The sequence below is a fragment of the Thamnophis elegans genome, unplaced genomic scaffold (genome assembly GCF_009769535.1).
Source record: "Thamnophis elegans isolate rThaEle1 unplaced genomic scaffold, rThaEle1.pri scaffold_46_arrow_ctg1, whole genome shotgun sequence".
Classification (NCBI taxonomy): domain Eukaryota; kingdom Metazoa; phylum Chordata; class Lepidosauria; order Squamata; family Colubridae; genus Thamnophis; species Thamnophis elegans.
The window spans coordinates 1,222,130-1,248,391 of NW_022473897.1; the positions used below are offsets into that span (position 1 = coordinate 1,222,130).

General features: G+C 49.7%; 1 protein-coding gene across 1 annotated transcript in view; it reads right to left on the reverse strand.

Moving 5' to 3' along the window:
* LOC116523571 (histone-lysine N-methyltransferase EZH2-like) overlaps positions 1–26,262 on the reverse strand; it is a 93,466-nt gene that overhangs the window by 14,277 nt on the left and 52,927 nt on the right. The window contains exon 4 of the mRNA XM_032238675.1: positions 4,968–5,088. Within this exon, the coding sequence (XP_032094566.1) occupies positions 4,968–5,088 (121 nt within the window). The remainder of the gene's footprint in view (positions 1–4,967; positions 5,089–26,262) is intronic.

The window sequence follows — 26,262 nt, forward strand, 5'->3', positions numbered from 1 at the left end:
GGATCTGAGACTTTGTTGCGATTACCGTCGCCTGAATGCCATCACGGTGCGTAACCGTTACCCGCTATCCCTGATTCCTGAGTTGTTGGAGTGGCTCCGGGAGGCGACGGTGTTCACGAAACTGGACTTGCATGGGGATTATAACCTGGTTTAAGTCAGGGTCGGGGACGAATGGAAGACGGCCTTTGGCACCCGGTACGGACATTTCGAGTACACGGTCATGCCGTTTGGGTTGACCAATGCCCCAGCAGTCTTCCAGCACTTCATGAATGATATCTTTCGGGACCTCTTGGATCAGTTTGTCGTCATTTACCTGGACGACATCTTGATCTACTCGACGTCTCGGAAGGATCATCAGCAACATTTACGCCTGGTCTTGCAACGACTCCATGAGCATCATTTGTTCGCAAAGCTGGAGAAGTGTCAGTTCTGGCAGACTACCATTGAGTTCCTGGGGCACCGTATCTCCCCTGAAGGAATTGCGATGAAGCTGGGCAAGGTGGAGGCGTTGTGCAGTTGGCAACCTCCTCAGAGTATGAAGGATGTTCAGAGACTCCTCGGGTTTGCCAACTATTACCGGACCTTCATCCCCAGCTTTGCTTTCCTGACCTCGCCCCTCACTCAGCTCCTGCAGAATAAAGTGCCGTTTCGCTGGGGGCCCACGGAGCAGCAGGCATTTGTGGCCCTGAAGCATGCCTTCATGAAGGAGCCGATCCTGAAGCACCCTGATCCCCATCATCCATTTGTGGTGGAGGTGGACGCGTCTGACATCGGGGTGGGTGCGGTGTTACTGCAGGCTCACACCCCTGATGGTACCCTTTTCCCTTGCGCCTATTACTCATGGAAACTCAATCCTTCTGAGCGCAATTACACCATCTGGGAGAAGGAGATGCTGGCTATCAAGGTGTCATTTGAGGCCTGGAGGCATTACCTGGAGGGGGCCAGGGGCCAGGCATCAACTTGAGGTACGGATGGACCATAGGAATCTAGAGTTCCTGACAACGGCACGCAAGTTGAACCAGCGCCAGATCTGGTGGTCTCTGTTCTTTGCCCGGTTCAATTTCAAAGTGACTTACATTCCTAGTGCACAAAATCAAAGGGCGGATGTCCTGTCCAGGAAACCGGAGTACTCTGACCCTGCAGACTCGCTTCCACCCCGGACCGTTCTACCAGTCAAATCCTTCACTGCAGTTCACGAGCCCGTGGACTTACGGTCTCTGATATGGGAGGCGCAGCAGGGCGACGAGTGGGTGGAGCAACGGAGGGCAGAGGTAGGGCTGGCCTCCCCATGGACCTTCGACGATGACCTTTTGAGGTACCGGGACTGGCTCTATGTGCCCGCAGGGCCCCTCCGTGGACTTGTTTTCTCCCAGTGTCATGACAATCCAGCGGCGGGACATTTTGGCCTTTTCAAGACTTTGAACCTGGTCTCCCATACTTTCTGGTGGCCCCGCTTATGACACGACGTGCAGATGTACGTCACTTTGTGTGTACAGTGTCGACAGGCCAAGCCAGCGATGGGAGCTCCTCCAGGCTTGTTGCAGCCATTGCCAACCCCGGACAGACCCTGGGGAGCCATGTCCATGGACTTTCTGACGGAACTGCCTCCATCTTTGGGGTTTACCATGGTTCTCGTGGTAGTGGACATGCTCACCAAGATGGCATATTTCGTCCCCTGTTGCAGATTGCCGACAGCCCGTGCCACTGCCCGCATGTTCATCCAGCACGTCTTCTGGCTGCACGGCCTACCCGACCGGGTGGTGTCGGACCGTGGGACGCAATTCATGGCCCAGTTCTGGAAAGGGCTGATAGAGGCTCTAGACGTCCAGGTTTGTCCTCGGCGCACCACCCCAAGACCGATGGGGGTATGTAGAAGGTGATTGGGATCTTGGAACAGTACCTGCGCTGCTTCGTGAATCAGCAGCAGAACAACAGGGTGGAGTACCTGGCCGTGGCGGAGTTTGCGTATAACAACTCGCAACATACCTCCAAATGGACAATGCCCTTCATGGCTAACATCGGGTATCACCCTTGCTTTTTCCCTCTTACCCCAGTGGACTCCCCGGTCCCCGCAGCGCATGACTTCCTCTCGGAGCTCCAGGCGGTCCACCAAGTGGTACGCCGCTATTTAAATCAAGCAAAGGAGGACTACAAGAGGGTGGCCAATAGGTCTCGGCGTGCGGTGCCGGAGTTGGCTGTGGGAGATCGCTGTCCACGCGGCATCTTCCATCCCACCGGCTGCCTAAAAAGTTGGACCACTGTTATCTTGGGCCGTTCCCCGTGGAGGCCATCATCAACCCGGTGGCCTATCGCCTGACCCTACCACACTCAATGAGGGTGCACCCGGTGTTCCATCGCTCGCTCCTGATCCCTGAGCGGTCAGTTTGCCCTCTCCACCAACCGTCTCCCCCTCAGCTGTCACCGCATGAGGTGGAGACGCGGCTACTGCACGAAGTGGCCCGGATCTGAGAGTCGAGATGACTAAAGGGCCGTTTCCAGTACTTGGTAGACTGGAAGGAAGAGGGGTTGGACGGGGGGACCTGGACCGATGCGATGGATGTGCATACCCCTGCTTTGGTGCGAGCCTATCATGCGCAATATCCCTTGAGGCCGCAGCCCAAGTGTCAAACCTGGGGGAAGGGCCCTGCGGTGAGGGATAGTGTGGTGGCCCAGCAGGAGCCGTCGGAGCTGCAAACAGACTCCGACAGCGAGGGGCCCTATGAGTCGGCTCTGGAAGATGTGGAGGACCCTGGACAGGGTTCAGACTCCGAGCAGGGACCAGAGTTGTTGGTTGGCCACCAGGAGGCGCCTGAGGTGTGCAGCAGCGTTGAAAGCCAAAGGGAGTTGGTCCCGGATGCCAGGCAAAGGCGGGCAGATATACGCAGAGAGCAACTACGTGGATACAGAAGATAATTGGACCCAGGTGATTGTAATATATAAGGAGAGACTTTGGAACGAGGCTGTTTGCAGGATTCAACTAATATACCAACGCTGGAGAAGCTCTCATGTGTATTTCTTATCTTGGAAGTCTGGATTGGTGCCAAAGTCTTGTCGGTGTGTTAATTTACTGTAAATAAATTGTCTAGCAGAAATCTTGTCTTGGAATGCCTCGGCGTACGGGGGGGGGGGGGGCAGAACAGGTAGCTATACCTCTCTACCTCTGGATGGGCAAATGATGCTGTTGCTGTGTTGTCCAAGTGCCTGGAGCCTGAAAGGGTGTGGATGGGGATGAATCAACTTTGGGTCAACCCTGGCAAGACTATGATGGTCCCTTCAGAAGTCTTCACCTCTCTGGTTGCCAGCTCAGAGGAGGATGAGCTGGTCCCAGGAATATTGGGGGGGGGGGAGGTGGCAGCATGTCCGAAGGCAGCTGGTGGCCCTGAACCAAGTGCAACGGAGCAGTCGCAGGGTGAATAACTGGACAAGCAGGTGGCTGAGCATGGGATGGTTGAGACACAGCTGCAGCAGGACAACCCTGAGGCCTTGGGCAGAGAGAATGTGGAGCTGCAGCCAGCCAGCGCAGATGAGGAGGAATTGCCTCTCCTCTGCCTGATCCGAGAGTATGTAGAGCGGAGAAGAGGCAGGAGCAACGGAGGTCAGGCCAGTCCCTTAAGCAAGAACAACCCTTGACTCCATTCGGTGTGAAAGGTTTACTTTACTAAAGGCCAAGTGGATTACAGTATAGCAAAGCCAGAACTGAGGTTTGCACGCAAAACTTTTCACAGTTAACTTTTCCCCCTTTGTCACTTCCCATTGTTGATCTCTCATTGCCCAATCATATTCAAATAAAAAATTTTGGGAACAGTTTCTTCAACTGTAGACTGGGCGGTGTGGAGGTGCATGCCTTTCCCAGCTGGCAGCTTGAGAATGTGAAGCACAGGTGTAAGATGGCAGTTCTCATAGTATTTTTTCTATGGCTGATCCTACCTTGTGGAACACTCTCCTACCAGTGATTCAACAGGCCCCCACCTTTCTATCCTTTTTGAAGGCCATTAAAAGCTAGCTTCTTATGGAGGTGCTGGGATAGGATTGTCTAAGTATAGTATGGAAGGTGGGCAACTGAGCCTACTGTGGGACATTTCAAGGGGACAATTAAGGCAATGTTTTTGCTTTATTGTTTTACTGTTTTTACGGTCCTATGATTGTTTGGAGCGGCACTGTGGCGCTTAGTGGTGAAGACACTTGCCTCCCACTCGGAAGGTTCAGAGTTCAATCCTAGGTAGCAGCAGATGTTTTTCTCCTAGGGCACAAAGAAAAAATATCTGCTGTGAACTCCACATGGTGTCAGGAAGGGCATCTGGCCAGTAAATGCTCAGTTCCATCCAGTCACCTTGAATTAAGGGATTACAGCAGTGGTGGGTTTCAAAAATTTTTTGAACCTACTCTGTGGGTATGGCCTCCTTTGTGGGAGTGGCTTGCCGGCCATGTGACCTGGTGGGAGTGGCTTGCTGGCCATGTGTTTTCTTTCTCTCTCTCTCTCTCTCTCTCTCTCTCTCCTTCCTTTTGTCTCTCTGTCCCTTTTTCCTTTTTTTCTTTCATCTCTCACTTTTTCTTTCTTTTTTATTTTTTTTCTTTCTTTCTTTCTTCCTTTCTTTCTCTTTCTCTTTCTCTCTCTCTGTGTGTGTGTGTGTGTGTGTGTGTGTGTGTGTGTGTGTGAGTGGTGGGTTTCAAAAATTTTTGGAACCTCTTCTGTAGATGTGGCCTGCTTTCTGGGTCCACTGGTGGAACCTCTTCTAACCGGTTCGGTAGATTTGACGAACCGGTTCTACTGAACTGGTACGAACTGGTAGGAACCCACCTCTGGATTACAGGGTCGTAAAAAGGAGGGGTTTTTGTGAGTGACCTAGAGTTGCTTAAGATGGGCAGCTGTATAAATCTTTTAAATAAATGATAAATAAATTATATTTAACAGACAGACCATATCAACTATCTGAAGCAAATGCTTTAGAAAAAGGCACATAACTTACCTCTATCTCCATGTACCTTTCCATCATAGTTTTTTATTAGTTCTTCAATAAATGTTCCATCCTGATCAAGCACTTCATCACCCATATAAGGAATGTTATGTAAAACTGTCTCATCCTCTACCTAAAAAAAAATAGAAGTATGACAAAGTAAAATATTTTGTGCTTCTGTGAACAAAGGTAACATCTCTTACACAGTAGCACAAAGGCAAATAATAGGACAAACTACACAGTCATTGATATCTCAGCTGGTCTGCAGAAAAATTGCATCACAGATTGAACAAAGGTCAGTTGCCAGCGGTTGGACAGATAAAAGGCAGTGTACTATGGTCTTCTGATTAAACAGAGAACAAGGGTCAAAAATTGCTTTGAAACCAAAAGGCCAAGAAAAGAATATCAACTTGATCAGTATTAGATATAAATACTTGGGACTTCAGAATTAATTTTCCTCCTCCATTCCAAAGTTTGCACTCAATTTCTTTTATGTGTATATTTTAAATTGCTTGATGGCAAGGTTTTTCTCTCTTTAACATTTCAGCTGCTCTGAGAGACAACTGTTGTCTGAAAAGCAAGATAAGTAAACAGCAAATAAATCATACACAAAAAACAAAATGATACCCTATCCTACAAACTACTATTGACAACAAAATGCCACATGCTAATCCATATTTCTTATCAGTGTGGCAGTTGTCATATGCTCAAGGATCTCTCTCTCTCTCCCCCTTCCTCTCTCAGAAAGGCTGCTGACCCTAAAAACAAAACAATTCAACATAATCCCCTATATATTTATGACGGTTGCAGTGTCCCAGGGTCATGTGATCATCTTTTGTGACCTTCTGACAAACAAAGTCAATGGGGAAGCCAGATTCACTTAACAACCATGTTACTAACTGCAGTGATTCACTTAACAATGGTGGCAAGAAAGGTCATAAAATGGGCAAAACTCACTTACCGTATTTGTCGGAGTATAAGACGCACCTTTTTCCATCAAAAAAGAGGCTGAAAATCTGGGTGTGTCTCATACACTGAATACAGCATTTTTTGCCTCCCGAAACCCCACCCCCTTCACTAAAATGGCCATGCATAGCCTTTAGGAGGCTTCCAGAGTGCTCCTGGGGGCTGGAGAGGGCATAAATGAGCAAAAAACGGGCTGTTTTTTTGCTCAATTTCCCCCCCCCCCAGCCCCCAGGAACACTCTATAAGCCTCCTAAAGGCTATGCATGCTCTTTTTTTTGACAAAAAATGGGCCCATTTTTGTAAAAAAACGGGCCATTTTTTGCTCATTTTTGGCCCTCCCAACCCCCCAGGAGCACTCTACAAGCCTCCTAAAGGCTATTCATGCTATTCAAATGGGCTGTTTTGGGGATGTCTGCAGAGTGCAAAAACTTTTTTTTTTAATTTGCCTCTTCAAAATCTTGGTGCGTCATATAGTCCGAAAAATACGGTAACTGTCTCACATAGCATATGGGGTTCAATTGTGGTCGTAAGTCGAGGACTATCTGCAATTGCTATTAGAAACTAAGATAAACCTGTGAATGTCAGAGTTTTCTAAATGTATGCACTAACAACCTATGTGTTGTGGCACCAGCAGGAGCCGTTGGAGCTGCCACCAGACTCCAATGGCGAGGGGTCTTATGAGTCGGCCCTGGAGGAGGTGGAGGACCCTGGAGAAAGTTCCGACTCCGAGCAGGGCGCAGAGAGACTGGTTGGCCACCAGGTGGCGCCTGAGCCTTGGATCAGTGGGGAGGAGACAAGAATGAGTGATCCAGAAAACACCTGTGAGTTGTTCTGGGATGCACGCCGTTGAAGGGCTACTCGGCATCAAGAACAACTGATGCTCATTAGGATCCTCTCCTGATTATAAAAGAGACTGCTTGTGCCACGCCTTTCTGCAGAAGTCAATGTTAACGATTAACAAGTAACAAACTTGGCAGGCTGGATTGCTGCCAGAGTTTGTTTGCATTACTGCCAAGTTTTGTAGGACTTGTTGCCGGAATGCTTATCTCTTTGTTTATGTGGCTTGCAGCCAATGAGAGTCTGGACTGATTAAAAGAAACATTCTCATTAACGATGGTTTCGGCGTTCGTTCCTGGATGGAGAAGGGGGGGTCAGAACAGATTGACTTCTGCCCAAGACAAACCTCCATTTAGCTACAATGGAGCAACTCCGTGCTGAGAATGCTCAGTTGGCTCAACAGCTTGCTTTGCTGACTGGTCAAGTCTCTCAGCTTCTGGGACTTGCTAACCACCCCACCACCACCCAGCCAAGGAGGAAGTGTCCAGTGGCTACACCAGACAAGTTTGATGGCAATCAAGCTATGTTTGCAGCGTTCCTGGGACAATGCCAGTTGTTTATCAGCTTGAGAGCGGAGGACTTTCCCACCGACCGGACGAAGGTGGGATTTATCATTAGCTTGCTCTCAGGCACAGCTGCCCATTGGGCTACTCCGTTGCTATCTCAGTCTAGCCCTCTGCTGGATGATTTCCAGGGCTTTTGTAATCATCTCTGGCTGATGTTTGAGGATCCTATTAAGGAAGAAACAGCCACCAGATGACTCAGGGCACTGCAGTAGGGCAATGGCTCCTTGCAGGATTATGTCAGCGAATTCCGGCTGCTTAGTCAGGACTCTGCTTGGAATGAGCCAGCCCTTATGGATACTTTTCAGGACGGACTGTCCGATGACTTACAGGATGAACTGGTGAGGTTGGACAGGCCACCGACATTCAACGCGTTGGTCCACTTGTGCCTCCAGATAGATGCCCGGCTGCAGAGGCGGAGGCCTCGCCGTGCATCCCAGGAGAGCACTAGTGTGCCGGTTCCTCAGGAGACTGCAGTTGCCAGGGTGAAGCCCATGGAGTTGGGTGCTGCCACACCCCGAGTGGCACTCACGGTGATGGACAGACGGCACGCGAGGGGGTTGTGTTTTTCTTGTGGGGCTCTTGGACACTTAGCTACAGCTTGCCCTAAGAAGAGTAGGGGGAGACCAACCCCTCAGCTCCAGAGCCACGTGTCAGGACTAGGGCCGGGCCCAATCCACAGGAAACGGTGGGTCGGGTGCAGTCCGAAACAGAGGTGGACGGGCCACCGCGGCACATGGTTCTAGCAGCACACATCCTCTTGTCGGGTAGTCTGCAGGGAATTTCGCTCCATGCCTTGATTGATTCCGGGGCTACCACGAACTTAATGGATGCGGCGTTTGTTAACGCGTACAACGTCCCTCTGTGTCCGGTGGACCCACCAATGCCGGTCGAGACTATTGACGGACGGTTGCTTCTGTCTGGGCCTATCAAGGGCGCCACGCAACCTTTGCGATTGATCCGCAGGGAGCATGAGGAGGCCATCCAATTTTACGTGACTTTGGGCCTGCATTTCCCCGTGGTCTTGGGCTTGGCTTGGCTGCGGATGCACGATCCTCAGATCTACTGGTCGCAATCTACTGGTCACGTTCCTGTCCCTGCAATGCGTCGACCACATCCGGCAGGTCTGTGCGGCCCAGGTACCCAGCCCGCCCAAGTTGCAAGTGCCACCGGATTTAGCGGAATTTGCGGATGTCTTCAGTGAACAGGAGGCGGATCAACTGCCACCGCATCGGCCTTATGACTGTCCCATCAACCTGATGCGAAGCTCCCTACGGGTCGTCTATACTCCATGTCTGAGCCGGAGTTGGCCGCGTTGCGGGACTTTCTTGATAAAAACCTTGCCCGGGGGTTTATCCGGCCTTTGTCCTCGCCCTTGTCTGCCCCAGTTTTGTTCGTGAAAAAGAAGACCGGGTATCTGAGACTTTGTTGCGATTACCGGCGCCTGAATGCCATCACGGTACGTAACCGGTACCCACTGCCCCTGATTTCTGAGTTGTTGGAGCGGCTCCGGGAGGCAACGGTATTCACGAAGTTGGATTTGCGTGGCGTCTACAACCTGGTGCGAGTCAGGGCGGGGGACGAATGGAAGACGGCCTTTGGCACCCGGTACAGACATTTCGAGTACACGGTCATGCCATACTTCCAGCATTTTATGAACAATATCTTATGGGACCTGTTGGATCAGTTTGTCGTCATTTACCTGGACAACATCTTGATCTACTCGAAGTCCTGGAAGGATCATCAACGTCATTTGCGTCTGGTCTTGCAGCAACTCCGAGAACATCATTTCTTCGCAAAGCTGGAGAAGTGTCAGTTTTGGCAGACTACCATCGAGTTCCTGGGGCACCGTATCTCCCCTGAAGGAATTGAGATGGAGCTGGGCAAGGTGGACACGATGCGTAGTTGGCAACCTCCTCGACGTATGAAGGATGTGCAGAGACTTCTTGGGTTTGCCAACTACTACCAGACCTTCAGCCCCAGCTTTGCTTCCTTGACCGCGCCCCTCACTCGGCTCCTGGAAAAGAAAGTGCCGTTTCACTGGGGTGCCACAGAGCAGCGAGCGTTCGTGGCCCTGAAGCAGGCTTTTACGAAGTAGCCGATCTTGAAGCACCCTGATCCCCATCGTCCATTTGTCGTGGAGGAGGACACGTCTGACTTCACAGTGGGTGCGGTGTTACTGCAGGCTCACGCCCCTGATGGTACCCTTTTCCCTTGCGCTTACTACTCGCGGAAACTCAATCCTTCTGAGCGCAATTACACCATATGGGAGAAGGAGTTGTTGGCTATCAAGGTGGCGTTCGAGGCCTGGAGTCATCACCTGGAGGGGGCCAGGCATGAGGTCGCGGTCCGGATGGATCATCGGAATTTGGAGTTTCTGACCACGGCACATAAGCTGAACCAACGCCAGATCCGGTTGTCTCTGTTCTTTGCCCAGTTCAACTTTAAGGTGACTTACATCCCTAGTGGGTTGAATCAAAGGGCGGATGCCCTGTCTAGAAAACCAAAGTATTCGGACCCTGCGGACTCGCTTCCACCCCGGACTGTTCTACCTGTCGAATCCTTCACTGCAGTTCATAAACCTGTGGACGTACGGTCTCTGATACGGGAGGCGCAGAGGGGCGACGAGTGGGTGGAGCAAAGAAAGGCGGAAGTAGAGCCGGCTTCCCCGTGGACCTTTGATGAGGACCTTTTGAAGTATCGGGACCGGCTCTATGTGCCCGCAGGGCCCATCAATGGACTGGTTCTCTCCCAGTGTCATGACACTCCAGCAGCAGGACATTTTGGTCTTTTCAAGACATTGCACCTGGTCTCCCGTACATTCTGGTGGCCCCGCTTACGAGACGATGTGCAGAAGTAGGTGATGTCATGCGTCCAGTGTCGACAGGCCAAGTCAGCAACAGGGGCTCCTCCAGGGTTATTGCAGCCCTTGCCGACCCCGGACAAACCCTGGGGAGCCTTGTACATGGACGTCTTGACCGAGTTGCCTCCATCGTCAGGGTTTACCACGGTCCTCGTTGTGGTGGACATGCTCACCAAGATGACGCATTTCATCCTCTGTCGGAAATTGCTGACAGCCCGCGCCACAGCCCGCATGTTCATCCAACACGTGGTCCGCTTGCACGGCCAACCTGACCGGGTCGTGTCGGACCGTGGGACACAATTCAGGGCCCAGTTTTGGAAAGGGCTGATGGAAGCTCTAGATATACAAGTATGTTTGTCCTTGGCGCACCATCCCGAAACTGATGGGGGTATGGAAAAGGTGATTGGGATTCTAGAACAGTACCTGCGCTGTTTTGTGAATCAGCAGCAGAACAACTGGGCGGAGTACCTGGCCGTGGCGGAGTTTGCATTCAACAACTCCCAGCATACCTCCACATGGACGACGCCCTTCATGGCTAATTTCGGGTACCACCCTCGTTTTTTTCCTCTCACCCTGGTGGACTCCCCAGTCCCCGCAGCACAGGACTTCCTCTCTGAGCTCCAGGCGATCCACCAAGTGGTGCGCCGCTATCGGAACCAGGTGAAGGAAGATTACAAAAGGGTGGCAGATAAGTCTCGGCGTGCGGTGCCGGAGTTGGCTGTAGGAGATTGCGTGTGGCTGTCCACACAGCATCTTTCATCCCAACGGCCAGCTAAGAAGTTAGACCACCGGTATCTTGGACCGTTCCCTGTGGAGGCCGTCATCAACCCGGTGGCTTATCCCCTGATCCTCCCATGCTCGATGCGAGTGCACCTGGTGTTCCATCACTCTTTCTTGATCCCTGAACAATCGGCTTGTCCTCTCTGCCGACCCTTTTCCCCTCAACCACTGTCGCGTGCAGTGGACACGCGGCCATCGCACGAAGTGGCCCGGATCCGTGACTCTAGATGGCTCAAGGGACGGTTCCAGTATTTGGTAGACTGAGCGGACGAGGGGTCGGACGGGGGGAACCTGGACCGATGCAACAGCCGTGCATGCCCTTGCCCTGGTGCGCACCTATCATACAGACAACCCCTCCCGGCCGCATCCCAAGCGTCAGACCCGGGGGAAGGGCCCTGCGGTGAGGGATAGTGGTGTGGCCCGGCAGGAGCCATTGGAGCTGCCACCAGACTCCAACGGCGAGGGGTCTTATGAGTCGGCCCTGGAGGAGGTGGAGGACCCTGGACAGAGTTCCGACTCCGAGCAGGGCGCAGAGAGACTGGTTGGCCACCAGGTGGCACCTGAGCCTTGGATCAGTGGGGAGGAGACAAGAATGAGTGTTCCAGAAAACACCTGTGAGTTGTTCCGGGATGCACGCCATCGAAGGGCTACTTGGCGTCAAGAACAACTGCGTAATCACCAATGGTGATTACGCTCAGCTGATGCTCATTAGGATCCTCTCCTGATTATAAAAGAGACTGCTTGTGCCATGCCTTTCTGCAGAAGTCAACCTTAACAATTAACAAGAAACAAACTTGGCAGGCTAGATTGCTGCCAGAGTTTGTAGGACTTGTTGCCGGAGTGCTTATCTCTTTGTTTATGTGGCTTGCAGCCAACGAGAGTCTGGGCTGATTAAAAGAAACATTCTCATTTACGTTGGTTTTGGCGTTCATTCCTGGACAGAGAAGGAGGGGGGGTCAGAACACCTATGTATCCAAAGGACTAGAACAGTTGCTGATATTTAAGAAGCCCCACAGCAAACACTGATAAGAGATATATGTCAGCCCTGGAGGCCATCTTTTACTTTGGATCTTCAGGGCTGCCACACTTGGTGGAAGGGTATGCTGTGGGAAACAGGAGGGTGGTGGTGGATGGAGACAGGATGAGAAGGATAGCCTAACAACATTCTTTTCCCTGGGAGTCAAGGATGTTCAGCCTGGACCTGGAAAGCCATGACTGGGAAGCAACTCCAGTTGGAATAGGGATGAGATTGGACCATGTGATGGACATGTGGGCGCAGGGGAAGGGACTTTGATTTTCATTTGGGTGGGGAAAACCCGAGGACCTTTCAAATTCAGGTTTTTCCCGATGTGCCAATATGAAATCTCTAATAAAAAGGAACTCTGAGGAAAATGCCTGCCGTGGAGTCTTACTCCTGTTGGGGGTGTTACTTGGAACCCTGACATTAAGCCGAATCTGCTTTTAAGAAATCTATCCAGCTCCCTGCTCCGTGGGGGGCTGTCCGGGATCATGAGTCCCGGGCGCTGGCCTGATTGCTGGATGGGGTAAAGACTCAGGAAATATGGAGGAGAAGACAGCAAACATAGAAGAAGCTACAGGGACTAGCTCAGAGGTCATCCTCGAAACCATCTACTCCCCCGCAAAGAGCGTGATGGCAGCAGTGGAGGCCACAGAGGCTGAGTGTCAGCGAGGCACCTGGCCCAAAGATCTGGTGCCCTGGAAGATCGCTTATCTGGATCCTTCCCAATGGGGCGAAGCCGCGGGGGTCACACTGTCTATGGAGTTGGCGGTCAGGGCGATGCTCCAGGAGCCTTGGATTGCAACAACCAGAGCAGAGCGCACCAGGGTCTTCAAGTGGAGAACGATGAGACCTCCTGAGCCCAGCGATTCTAGGGAATGGGGTCTCCTGCTGCCATCGCAGAGCTAGTCACTAGCGGGTCTTCTGGAACTGTTTGACCAACTCAGCATGGGCAGCATCGCCCAGCACCCCCCAAGTGGCCAGCCCGCCTGGGACCTGGCCCAACCCATGTTCACTTTCCCAGACCAAGGAGTCACAACCATCCCAAGGGGAGCATTGGCTTTGTTTCACTTGGCACAAAGCAAGTTGTGCCTTAGCCTCCCTCGCTGGGTTCGGACCACTGGGATGACAGCTCCTGCAGGAATCGCCACTGTGCAGCAGCAAGGGCCTCTGGGCCAATCCAGCCTGGGATTGCGGGGGGGACTGTTGGGGCTGCAGAGACCTTACACCCCTCCTTGCCAGCTGGCTGTCAGACTGCCTCTCGCCGATCAAATCCCCCCTGGCTGGGCCTTTTACCCCAGCCAGGGGTAGGTGCAGTACCAGTGAATGCCAGCTCCAGCCCCACAACCCATGCAAGCCCCACAGCCTGCACCACCAGCCGCCCCTTCCCCACAGTTCAGAGTGACATTTGATGGAACCCTGGGGAAGCTGACCAATTTCCTGAACCGGATTTGGTCCCACCTCAACCGCTATGGGGACCAGTACCAAACTGATGAGGACATAGTTTTGGCAATTGCTGACAACATGATGGAGGGAGAAGCAGCAGAGTGGATAGCCCAATTACATGATGGAGCCCCAGAACTAAAAACCACTGACAAGTTTGTGCAACTGATCCGGGTCCGATTTGAAGATACGGCCCACAGAGAGGAAGCTGAAGCTCAAATCAAAAGCTTGAAGCAGGCGGGCCAACCCCCAAAACAATTTGTCTGGTAATTCCGAAGGTTGGCTGGAAAATTGAGAGACTGACCTGAACACCTTTTCGTCTACCACTTCAAAGAGGCACTGAACCAGGACCTCAGGCAAGCTTGTGGTTACAGTGGTGTCACGGACCGCATACAGGACTGGTACTGGATGGCCATACCCATGGACCTAGAGATCCACCTGCACTGGAAGCCCACCCCAGAGAAACCAGCTAAGAGGGCTCTGAGTTGCCAAACCCCTGCAAAGCTGGCTGAAGTGCCACAACCGGCACCACCAGGAATGACCAAGTGCTTCCAATGTGGCCAACACTGCCACCGGGCATCTGAGTGCCTGGCTCCAGCCCCGGTCCCTCAACTGCAGACTCCATCGGCGCCCTGGGGAAGGAAAACCCCAAGGAAACCGCCAGACAAGGGAAATGCGAGTTGACAGGAAGGATCGCTCAACAAGCCGTTGAGGTTCCTCCCATTTCTGCAGGGAGACGGAGAGGTCATCATAGCTACCCGCTGCACCAGGTGTCTAATCAGCCTCCCAACTGTCCAACAGTTAGGGATAAGCACGAAACCCCTGCTGCACCCCATACGCTTTGAGCCAGTAGATGGAACATTAATAAGCAGAGCCCCAGCCACTTTAGTCACGGACTTCGTTAGACTAGAGATGGGATACCACCGGGAGTTCATACGTTTCATAGTAGCCCCCCAAAATGACTAAATCGATCATACTAGGTCTCACTTGGCTGGACAAGTGGGGCCCGACCATCATGTGGGAAGATGGCTACCAAAAGCTAAAAATAGGCATTGGCCCACTGCCGCCAATTTCTCCAAATAAATGCCAACAGGCAACGACCTGTGGCAGCCCTAGCCGGCTCGAAAATGCTGCAGCTGCCACAGATGGCCTCCCCAGCTGTCCCCAGGTGCCCCGGGAATATCAGGATTTGATGGCCGCCTTTTGTGAGAGCAACTGCAACTTCCTCCCCCCTCCTTCTCACCCTATTGACTGTGCGATTGAGTTCGTACCAGGAACCAAGTTGGCAAAGCCCAAAATGTATTCTATGACCCCTAAGGAAATGACTGAATTGAGAAAATACATCAACGCCAACCTAGCTAGGGGCTTCATTCAACCTGCCAAATCCAAAGTGGTGGCCCTGGTGCTGTTCAAAGAAAAAAAAGATGACGGGATGAGGCTTTGCATGGATTTTTGCAGAATTAATGCCGTGTGCATGGAGAACACCTACCCCCTCCCCTTAATGAAAGATATGCTAAGCCATTTAGCAAAGGGCAAGGTGTTCACCAAGCTGGACCTAAGAGAAGCCTATTACCAGGTACAGATTAAGGAAGGAGATGAATGGAAGACAGTATTCAACTGCCCACTGGTCAGCTTCCAATTTAAGGTCACACAGTTTGGGCTCCAGCCCCCCCCCTTTCATGCAGCTAATCAACGAGGTGCTGCATGAACATCTGTACAAGGGGGTCCTAGTCTACCTGATTGACATATTTAGTGAGACACTGGAAGAACACGTTAAACTAGTGCAGCAGAAATGCTGAAAAAACTCCTAGCTGTGAAGCTCTATGCGAAGCTTTCTAAATGTGAATTCCATAAGACCTCCCTAAACTACCTGGGCTACTGAGTGTCAAATGAAGGGATTGAGATGGATCCAGGGAAAGTGGTGCTGGACTGGCAACCCTCACACACCTGTAAGCAACTCCAGAGCTTCCTGGGGTTCACAAACTTCTATAGGCAATTCATTCCAGCTTTTGCAGAAATAGCCTTAACCCTGATGGAGCTCCTGAAAACAGCCCCCCCCCCCCTCACGAAACCACATCCAACCCAACCGCTGCAGGCTACAGTGCCAAAAAGCATTTGAAAAATTAAAGAGACTCTTCGCTGAGGAGCTGATTTTCCAGCACCCTGATCCTGAGCGACAGTTCATTGTTCAAGCTGACACCAGAGACGTAACTGTGGCAGTGGTGCTTTACCAGAAGGACCCACAAGGTTGGCTCTTGCCCTGTGCGTATGTGTCCAAAAAACTCATTGACACCAAGAGGCAGTGGGCAATATGGGAGGAGGCTTACACAGTCCACTGGGCTCTCCTTTCCTGGAGGCACTTCTTAGAAGGTAGTTAAGTGCCTTTCGAGGTCTGGACTGATCATAAAAACCTCAAGGCCATAAAGACCGCCCGAAAGCTCTCCCCCAAACAAGTCCACTTGGCGCAGTACTTCCAACGATTCAACTTTGAGCTGAAATGCATCACAGGGGGGAAAAACCTGCTAGCAGATGCACTATCCAGAAAACCACAATTCAATAGTCAGAGGGAGGGAGTAGTCCATACGATCATCCCCCCCCTTCTCAACAAGTGGCACAAGTCACCACCAGGAGCCAAACCAAATGCCAAAATGACCTCAGAGCAGAGCAACTAACAGCCGTGCTAAATTGGTTTAAAGTGGTTTAATGAAAACCGGGACATCCTGACTAAGAGAGAGGAACTAGCTTGGAAAGGGTCCAAACTATACATCCCCACCAGCTTGAGGCTGCAATTCTTGCAGCGCAGCCCTGACTCCTGACTGGCTGGTCACTTCGGTTTCCTAAAAACCGTACACTTAGCCCGGAGGCAATTCTGGTGGCTGAAGATGAAAGCCGATGTGGAGGACTATATAAAACATTGTGCTACCTGCGCCACTATGAAGATGAGGCCAGGAAAATCTCCTGGGCTTCTCCAACACATAGCTAACCCCAGCTGGCCCTGGGAGGAGATCGCTATGGACTTTATAGTCGAGCTCCCAGACAGCAGGGGAAATACAGTCATCTGGACTGTGATTGACTTATTCTCTAAGCAGGTCCACTTTACTGCCTACTCCGGGTTACCCTCGGCCAGGAAACTGGCCAAAAAGTTCATCAAGCAGATCTACCAACTGTCAACTCGCAAAGTCTGCTTGAGTTGCCATGAGCAGAAGGGAGGAGCACATTCCACGCATACCTTCTTCCAGGGGTGGATCTCAGATTACTTGTGAGGTGTGGATTTTTACAGCTGACTGGAGTGCCTTGTTGGATAATGTGATTTATGACACAGATTGAGGGGAGGGGGGAAACAGGGGCAAAGTTCAGCCGTAACTCATGTGCAGCAGAGCTAACCTCACTTGAGTAGATGCCAGACATCTACTAATAATAAATAACTGGCTTTCTTTTGAAACTTGGCTCGAGACTCATGAGTTAACTGGGGCATCTGTCGGAACCTTGACAGTGACTGCATGGAGTGCCCCAGCAGGTAATCTCAGACCGAGGCATTCAGTTCACCACTAAATTCTGGAAAGAATTCCTGAAATCCATCGGGTTGACTCAGGGACTTAGCTCAGCTTTTCATCTGAGCACAAACGGAGCCACGGAATGTCCAAACGCCATTGTAGAGCAGTACATAAGATGCTATGTGGATTACCAACAAGAAATAACAATAGCAATAGCAGTTAGACTTATATACCGCTTCATAGGGCTTTCAGCCCTCTCTAAGCGGTTTACAGAGTCAGCATATTGCCCCCAACAATAATCCGGGTCCTCATTTTACCCACCTCGGAAGGATGGAAGGCTGAGTCAACCCTGAGCCGGTGTCAGATGCTACTTCATTTAATAATCAGGAAAGAAACCACTCAACTCCATTTGCTTGAAATTAAGTGTACTTTTACTAATTACAAACAAATAGTAGCGAAGCAAAGCTGAATTTGGTTAATTAGGCACAAAAGCAAAGAATATCATGTATAGTTCAATCCCCTCCCCTTGGCACCCCAGTCCATAGCCCAATTATAATTCACCCAACTGTCAGGTGGGAAATATCTTCAGAAAACATCACCAGGATGGAATGCTGGACAGTTAACCTTGGTGGGAAACTCCCTTCCTCCGCATGCGCAATGAGATAGTCAGGCCAGCGTCTAGAATCTTCCTCCAGCACATAATGATTCCCTTCCCAAATACCATGCCCCCCCTCCCCGTTTCAACGGCAGCCGAAGCAGCAGCAAAGCAGAAGCTGACATCTGGCCCTCCTCCAGAAAAGGGCGGTCAGACCTGCAGAAACGAAAAGAACACAAACAAACAGACAGACAACAAGACACGAAAGAGAGAAAGGGGAAGGGAGAAAAAAAAACAACAAAAAAAGGAAAATTAGCAGACTGTCCAAGAATCAGGGCTTGTCAGGATAGGCAGAGTAGAACTTGCGGAGCAGACGAGGAGCTCGAACATGGGACTTGTCAACCCATTCAGCGTGAGATGGGGGAAAATGCTTCCAAGCCACCAGGTACTGGACACGGTTCCACTGCTTACGAGAGTCCAAAATCTCACGGATCTCGAAATGCTGCTCCCCCTCTATCAAAAGTGGGGCAGGTGGAGGAGGAAGAGGTGCTCTCAAGGAAGAAGTGAGTTGAGGCTTCAGGAGATTAACATGAAAAACAGGGTAAACTCGGTTGAGATGCTTAGGTAACTGGAGATGGACGGAGACAGGGTTGATGATCTTGACAATTGGAAACAGGCCAACATACTTGGGGCCCAACTTCTTCGACTTCTGCGTCATTTGAAGAAATCTAGTGGATAAATAAACTTGATCACCAACCTTATATTCATGGGGTTTAGTCCGTTTCTTATCAGTCTGTTTCTTATGAGCGCGGTGCGCAGCATCTAGAGTCTGTAGTGCCAAAGGCCAGATGTCCCGAAGGCGATCACTCCACTCGGACAGCAAAGATACTTGCGGCTACTCGCGAGGAATCTCAGGAATGGGCACAAAATCCTGGCCGTACACCACACGAAAAGGGGTAAAGCCAGTGCTGCTGTGCACGGAATTGTTGTAAGCCACCTCAGCGTGAGGCAACAATTCCACCCAATCATCTTGTTGGTAGTTGATGAAACAACGTAAATATTGCTCCAGCACAGAATTAGTCCTCTCGCAGGCCCCATTAGTTTGAGGGTGGTGGGAGGAGCTTAATCCATGGGCGGAGCCAATCCGCTTCAGGAATTCTTTCCAGAATAGGGAGGTGAACTGAACACCCCGTCCGAAATGATGTGGTCGGGTACCCCATGTAAGCAATATATATGTGAGATGAACATCTTAGCGAGAGATTTAGCGGAAGGGATCTTAGAGTAAGGGATGAAATGAACTTGCTTGGAGAATAAGTCAGTAACAACCCAGATTACTGTGTTTCCTTGACTTTCTGGAAGTTCCACAATGAACTCCATGGAGATCTCCTTCCACGGGGCTACTGGGTGGACCACCGCCTGGAGCAACCCCTGGGGCTTACCCGGAGGGCGTTTAGCCGCAGCACAAACTGGACAACTACCTACATAAGCCTCAATGTCTTTTTTCAGTGATGGCCACCAAAATTGCCTCTTAACAAGGTGCAGGGTCTTAACGAACCCAAAGTGTCCAGCCATCCGGGAGTCATGAGCCCGTTGAAGTACAATGGTCCTAATGCGCACAGGGATGTATAACTTTGCTCCAATCCAAGCCAATCCATCTTTTATAGTGCATTCATCCATGTGTTGCTGGAACCAGTCATCCTCAGTAAGGGCCTTTTTTAGGTTAGATAGAAAGTCCTCAGTGACTTCCAATTTGGAAGTTGTTTGACTTCTAGTAACAACAGGAGCAGCTAGGCTCTTTGTGGGAATGACAGGCTGGACCACACTGAGCTTTGAACAGTTGTACTGAGGGAGTCTGGACAAAGCATCAGCCATAAAATGTTTCCCACCCGGAATGTATTTCAAGGTAAAATTGAATCTATTGAAATGCTGAGCCCAGTGCATCTGCTTAGGAGAAAGTTTTCTGGGGGTTCTCAATGCCTCCAAGTTTTTATGGTCAGTCCACACCTCGAAAGGGTGCTTGGCGCCCTCTAGAAAATGGCACCAGGTTGATAAAGCCCAACAAACAGCAAAAGCCTCTTTCGCCCAAATAGCCCAACGTCTTTCTGTGTCGGTCAGTTTGCGAGAGGTGTAAGCGCAGGGTTGTAATTTACCTTGGCTATTTGCTTGAAGTAGTACAGCTCCCACTGCGACATCACTGGCGTCAGCCTGGACCACAAAAGGTGTGTCCATGTCAGGGTGCTTGAGGACCGGTTCCTTCGCAAAGAGGCGTTTCAACTTCTCGAAAGCAGCTTGACAATCCATAGTCCAGTCCAACGGTTTGCTAGGTTTAGGCTTAGCCCCACCTTTCGATTTAAGGAGGTTAGTTATAGGGAGAGCTATCTTAGTGAAGGAGGGAATAAATTGACGATAGAATTTAGCAAATCCCAAAAATCTCTGTAATTGCTTACATGTACGTGGGGCCTCCCACTCGGTGACAGCCCTGACCTTAGCGGGGTCAATTTCTATCCCCTTGTGGGAGATCCGATAGCCCAGGTAATCAACTTTTTCCTGATGAAATTCGCACTTGGACAACTTGGCGTACAGTTCTGCCGCTCGGAGTTTCTTCAGAACCATGCGAAGAAGCTTCACGTGTTCTTCACGTGTTTCCGTGTAAATAAGGATATCGTCTAAATAGACCATTACGCCTTTGTAAAGATGGTCATGTAAAACCTCATTAATCAATTGCATGAAGACTGCTGGCGCCCCCTGGAGGCCAAATGGCATTACTCAAAATTGGAAGCAACCAAGGGGGCAGTTGAAAGCAGTTTTCCATTCGTCCCCCTCTTTAATTCTGACCCTATAGTACGCTTCCCTTAGGTCCAATTTAGTGAAAATCCGGCCCTTCCCCAGTTGGGCCAGCATGTCCTTCATCAGTGGTAAGGGGTAGAGGTTCTGAGCAGAGATGCAGTTTAAGTTTTTGAAATTAATACATAATCTGAAGGAGCCATCTTTCTTTTCTCTGAACAATACTGGAGCCGCTACCTTGGCTCTTGCTGGTTCAATGAATCCCCTTTCCAAGTTTTTATCAATGAATTTCCTCATTTCCTCCATCTCTCTAGGGGTCATTGAATATATTTGGGGCTTTGGAAGCTTTACTCCAGGTAAAATATCAATGGTGCAATCTGTGGGTCTGTGACGGGGTAATTTATCAGAAGATTTTTCACTAAAAACATCCTTGAGGTCCCAATATTCCCTTGGAACTCTTTCCTCTCCCTCAATTTTCTCCTGCCCCCTGGCTGCCAGTGTGGTGGTAGTAGTATCAGAGTCTGGAGCTTCAACTTCCCCTCAGGGGGTGTGGCTGTCCGAATTCACAACCACCCCTCTCTCCAGTTAATGCGTGGGTTCCATCTACGGAGCCAGGGGAGTCCTAAAATAAGGGGACGGTCCATCCCAGGCGCTACAATAAAAGTTATTATTTCTTGGTGGGTACCCATCCTCATTTCTATGGGTTCAGTGGAAAAATGAGCAGGACCGCCCCCCGCAATAGAGCCATCTATTTGGCAAAAAGCAATAGGGATTTTTAAAGTTTTTAGTTTCAAGCCCAGCTTCTCAACCATTTCAGGGCTTATCATGCAACGGGAACACCCAGAATCTAATAGAGCCATAAGTTTTTCTTTTGCGCCAGAAGAGGGCACTCTAAGCTCGAATGGAATAAGCATGGGGCCAGAGTGCGAACTTACCCAGTGATGAGAATCCTCATAATCACTGTCGTCAGACAAGCTGGGACTTCCATTTCCCCCCTCCTCTGGCTCGAAGCGTCGAGAAACATCTTCGCCAGCAAAGGCGGCCTCCTTTCTCTTGCCTGGAGGCTTCTCAGGTTTCCTCTCCCTCCGGTGGGGTGGAGCAGAGTGGGTCAGCTTCACTCGGCAATTTACAGCACGATGCCCCTCCTTTCCACAGCGGAAACAAGCAGAGGGCTTGGGCTTGCCTGAAAAACCTCCCCTACCCCCTTTTTCACTCCTTGGGAGGGTTTTTTTAGGGGGGGTGGAGGGGATTTCTCAACTTCTCCCTCATCCATGCAACAAAGCCTGGTTAAGTCCAGCTCAATATCTGCAGCACTCTCATACCAAGGCTCCAAACGGTGGGGAATGCGCCTGTTTATGCATTGTTGGTAAACATCTTTATTCAAGCCATCAGCGAATCAATCCAACAAGGCCTCTTCCGACCTCATATAGGCCGACAACTCCCGGAATTCCTGCACATATTCAGGCACAGTTTTCTTTCCCTGTCTGAGGGTCGTGAATTTTAATCTAGCTCGACGCTCGGTCAGGGGGTCGTCAAACCTTCTCCTCATTGCTGCCATAAAGTCATCAAAATTCCTCAAGAGAGGGGAGTTACTATTATGTAATCCGACCATTCAGTCGGCTGCTTTCTTCTCCAAGGCCATTAACACTATTCTCACTTTAGATTCATCAGTAACCAAATCAGGCCCATATATTTCCATATAATTCCAGACCTGAATAATAAACAACCCGAGGCCACTGGGTTCTCCATCATATTTTACGCTTAAGGGTGGGACCTTAGCCATTCAGCGTCGCCTGCCCCCCCCCCCCCCGCTCTCTGAAAGTCTCTAGTTGCAGGGGGGGAGGTCGGTGCTGGGTTTTCTTGCGCACATCCCCCTTCGGCCCCTCCAGTCTCCCTTAAGCTATGCAGCGGGTACCTTTTTTCCAGTTCCTCTGCTGGTTCCCTTTCCACAGCTCTCTCTCGAATCCGGCGTTCACTCCATGCCTCTTCGAGGAGTCTCATGGCTTGGGACATTTTGTAGTCTTCCTATCCAGAGCCACTCCAGTCAGCAGATGGGGTTTTTCTTGGCCTCCTTCTCGTGACTCCAGTTTGTAATTCCTCAGGCTCCTCTTTCTGTCCCACACCCCAAGTCCATCTGGGTCGAACAGCAGGTTCCTCCACTCTCAGGTCAGCTAGCATTTCTGTTGAAGATGGTGCTGCCGTTGCACCCATGTCTTCTTCCTGGTCGCTTTCATGTAAAGACATTTTTCTTTTCCTTCTATGAGGGCACCCCCCTCGGAAGCTGTTCGCTCCGGATTGGGTGCGAGGTGAGATTCAGCTTATTGTCAGATGCTACTTCATTTAATAATCAGGAAAGAAACCACTCAACTCCATTTGCTTGAAATTAAGTGTACTTTTACTAATTACAAACAAATAGTAGCGAAGCAAAGCTGAATCTGGTTAATTAGGTGCGAAAGCAAAGAATATCATGTATAGTTCAATCCCCTCCCCTTGGCACCCCAGTCCATAGTCCAATTATAATTCACCCAACTGTCAGGTGGGAGATATCTTCAAAAAACATCACTAGGATGGAATGCTGGACAGTTAACCTTGGCGGGAAACTCCATTCCTCCGCATGCGCAATGAGATGGTCAGGCCAGCATCTAGAATCTTCTTCCAGCACATAATGATTCCCTTCCCAAATACCATGCCCCCACTCCCCGTTTCAATAGCAGCCGAAGCAGCAGCAAAGCAGAGGCTGACAGCCGGTGAGATTTGAACAGCTGAACTGCAGAACTGCAGAAAACTGGGCAGACCTGCTGCCTTTCGCGGAAGTGGCTCACAACAACGCAGTGCATAGCAGCACTGGACTAACCCCCTTTCAAGTCATAAGCAGCATGGAATTTGTTCCCATGCCTGAGTTGCCAAAACAGCCTGCCTCCTCCATGACTCTAGCCAAATGGACGGAGTCACTCAAGAGATGTTGGGAAAACACCAAGAAAGCACTAGTGGAGGCAGCAGAAACATACAAAAAACAAGCAGATAAATGCCAATCCCTTCAACCCCCCACTTTTAAGTGGGAGATCGTGTTTACCTGTCCACCATATACATTAAATTGAAATTGCCCAGCAGAAAGCTAGGACCTAAGTTCTTAGGACCATTTTCAATAGTGAAAGTAATTAACCCAGTAACAGTTCAACTTAACCTCCCACGCCTATTAGGGAAAGTGTATCCAGTCTTCCACAGCAGTTTGCTGAAGCCTGCTGTTAGTTTGAGACTGAGACCACGGGACTGCCCAGCGCCTAAACCAATGGAAGTACAAGGGGAAACCCATTATGAGGTTAAGAAAATTTTGGAGCTTAAATTGCATAGGGGTCGTTTGCAGTATTTGGTCCATTGGAAAGGATACCCTTTGTCTGAAGCTACAGTACCTGGGTTAAGAGCTGGGATGTGAAGGCAGATAGGCTAATAAAAGAATTCCATGATAAATTCCCCCTAATAAGCCAAAGGGTCCTCCTTGGGGGGGGGAGGCGGTTAGGGAGTGACTGACATATGAAATTATAACAGTGCTAAATGAAGGAACTTATGACCCATGACCAAAGTTATAGCCGTTGCAACACCCCCGTGGAAAAGTCATTGCAACCTGGGCACTTGGCAACCTGTTGGCATTTATGACCGGTTGCCAAGTGCCCCATGATAATGTGGTACCCATTTGCAATCTTCTCTGCTGGCTTCCCCAGAAAGTCAATGGGAAGCCAACAGGGAAGGTTACAAGCTGCTGCCACCTGCTGAGAGGACTCCCTCTAGACTCTGGGGGTTATTTGAAAATGGTCTGTGGCAAAATCAAAGCAGGATTTTCAGCAATGGAGAATTTTCAGCCGCAAAGTGGAGAAAATTCAGAAGCCTCTTGACTCTGAGGCTGAAAGTCCAAGCAGCTTATGAGGCTCTTGCACACCCTTACTGACCCTCCCATGTACCTCCTCCCTCTTTCCAGTACCCGGCAGCGCCTGGGGCTTGAACGTCCTGCTGACTTTCCCATTGACTTGATTGTGGGAAGCCAACAGGAAGTTACCTCACCTAATGACCGTGGCATTCACTTAATAATGGCAACCAAGACTACCTGCATTGCTGTCACTAAGCAAAGTAGTCACATTTTACAACTGCATCACTTAGCATCAGAAAATTCCCATCCCAATTGTGGGTATAAGTCGAGGACTATCTGTAATTACAAAACTATGTCAAAAAAAGGGACAACCAGTAATTTTACAGCCTAATGACTGAAAAAGGACAGTGTTCATCTTAATCCCAAAGAAGAGTGACACACACATCTGCTCAACTACTACACAATAGTTCTGATACGACATGCTAGCAAAACGTTGAAAATCATACAATATCAACTGGGCCCAATCATGGAAAGAGAGCCATTTATGGAACTTGCTGGTTTTGGAAGAAAAAGAGGCACTTAAGACTACACTGTAAATATTCAGTGGATCATGGAACAAGCGCATGAAATTCAAATTAATATTTATGCTTCATTGGCTTTAGCAAAGCCTTTGATTGCACTGAACATGAAAAATTATGGGAAAAAAACTGAAAGAAATGGCCATTCCACAGCAGGTAATTATTTAATAAAATCACTGTATAACTAAGCCACTACCAGGAATACTAGAAACATGTTTCAAGAGTGGAACAGGTGTGCAGTGGGGCTGTATTCTATCATCACTTCTACTTAATTTAATATATACAGTGTTGATAAATCTTATAGAGAGGCAGGGGTAGTTATTGTAAGACATATCTTAGATGAACTGGAAATTGGAATGACGATTGGTGGCAGAAATATTAACAGTCTATGATATGCAGATAACACCACTCTATTGTCACAAAATGAAGAGGCTATAAAACAACTTATCCCAAAAGTGAAAGCAGAAAGGGAAAAGGCTGGATTGCATTTAAATATCACTTAAGCAATGACAACGGGAAGCGGCGACAGAAAGATAAAAATCAGCAACAAAAAACTGAGTTAGTCCAGGACTTTATTTTCTTCTGTTTTAAAACTGATCAAACAGGAGACACTGGACCTGAAATTAAAAGTAGAATATCACTGGGGTGCAGTGCAATGACTAGCATAGAAATTAGAATTTTTTTATATATAGCTGCCTAAATTTGTGAAACTTGGAAAATGACAAAAGCAGGTGACCTGAACCCTAAGTTCTTTTTAGTTATGGGTTTGGAAACAATTCCTGCACATACGTTGAAAAGCAAAATTATGAACAAGGACATTTTAGACTGCATCAAAATATGGTTTAAACCATGGATGTCCAACATTTTGGCTTGCCTGAGACACACTGAGTGAAGAGGAATTGTCTTGGACTGCACATAAAATATATAAGGAATCACTGCACAGTCAGCCAGATGTTCAAACAGGATTTTTAATTTTTCTCCTCCTATTGAGTCTCTCCCAAGGACCTGAGATAGGCAGATGTTGTTTGATGGTGTTAGACCAGGGGTGTCAAACTCACGTTGTCACGGTGGCATCATGTGATGTATTGGGACTTCCTCACCTTCACTAAACCAGGTGGGGGCGTGGCCAGTGTGTTCATCATTCATCATTCATCATTCATCATTTATTAAATTTATAGGCCGCCCAATCCCGGAGGATTCCGGGCGGCTTACAATGAAAGAAGAAAAAGAAAAAAGAAAAAAAATAAGTAAAAAAAAATAGTTTAAAATACACAACACACATACATTCTAATCGGGGCTGGACCTTAACACTAAGGTCAACAGCCCCAGGCCTGCCGGAACAGCCAGGTTTTAATGGCTTTCCTGAAGGCCATGAGAGTGGGTAAGGTCCGGACCTCTGGGGGTAGCTGATTCCACAGGGTCAGAGCAGCCACAGAGAAGGCTCTCCTCCGGGGGCCCGCCAGCCGACACTGACCGGCTGACGGTATCCGAAGGAGGCCCACCCTGTGGGATCTTATCGGCCGT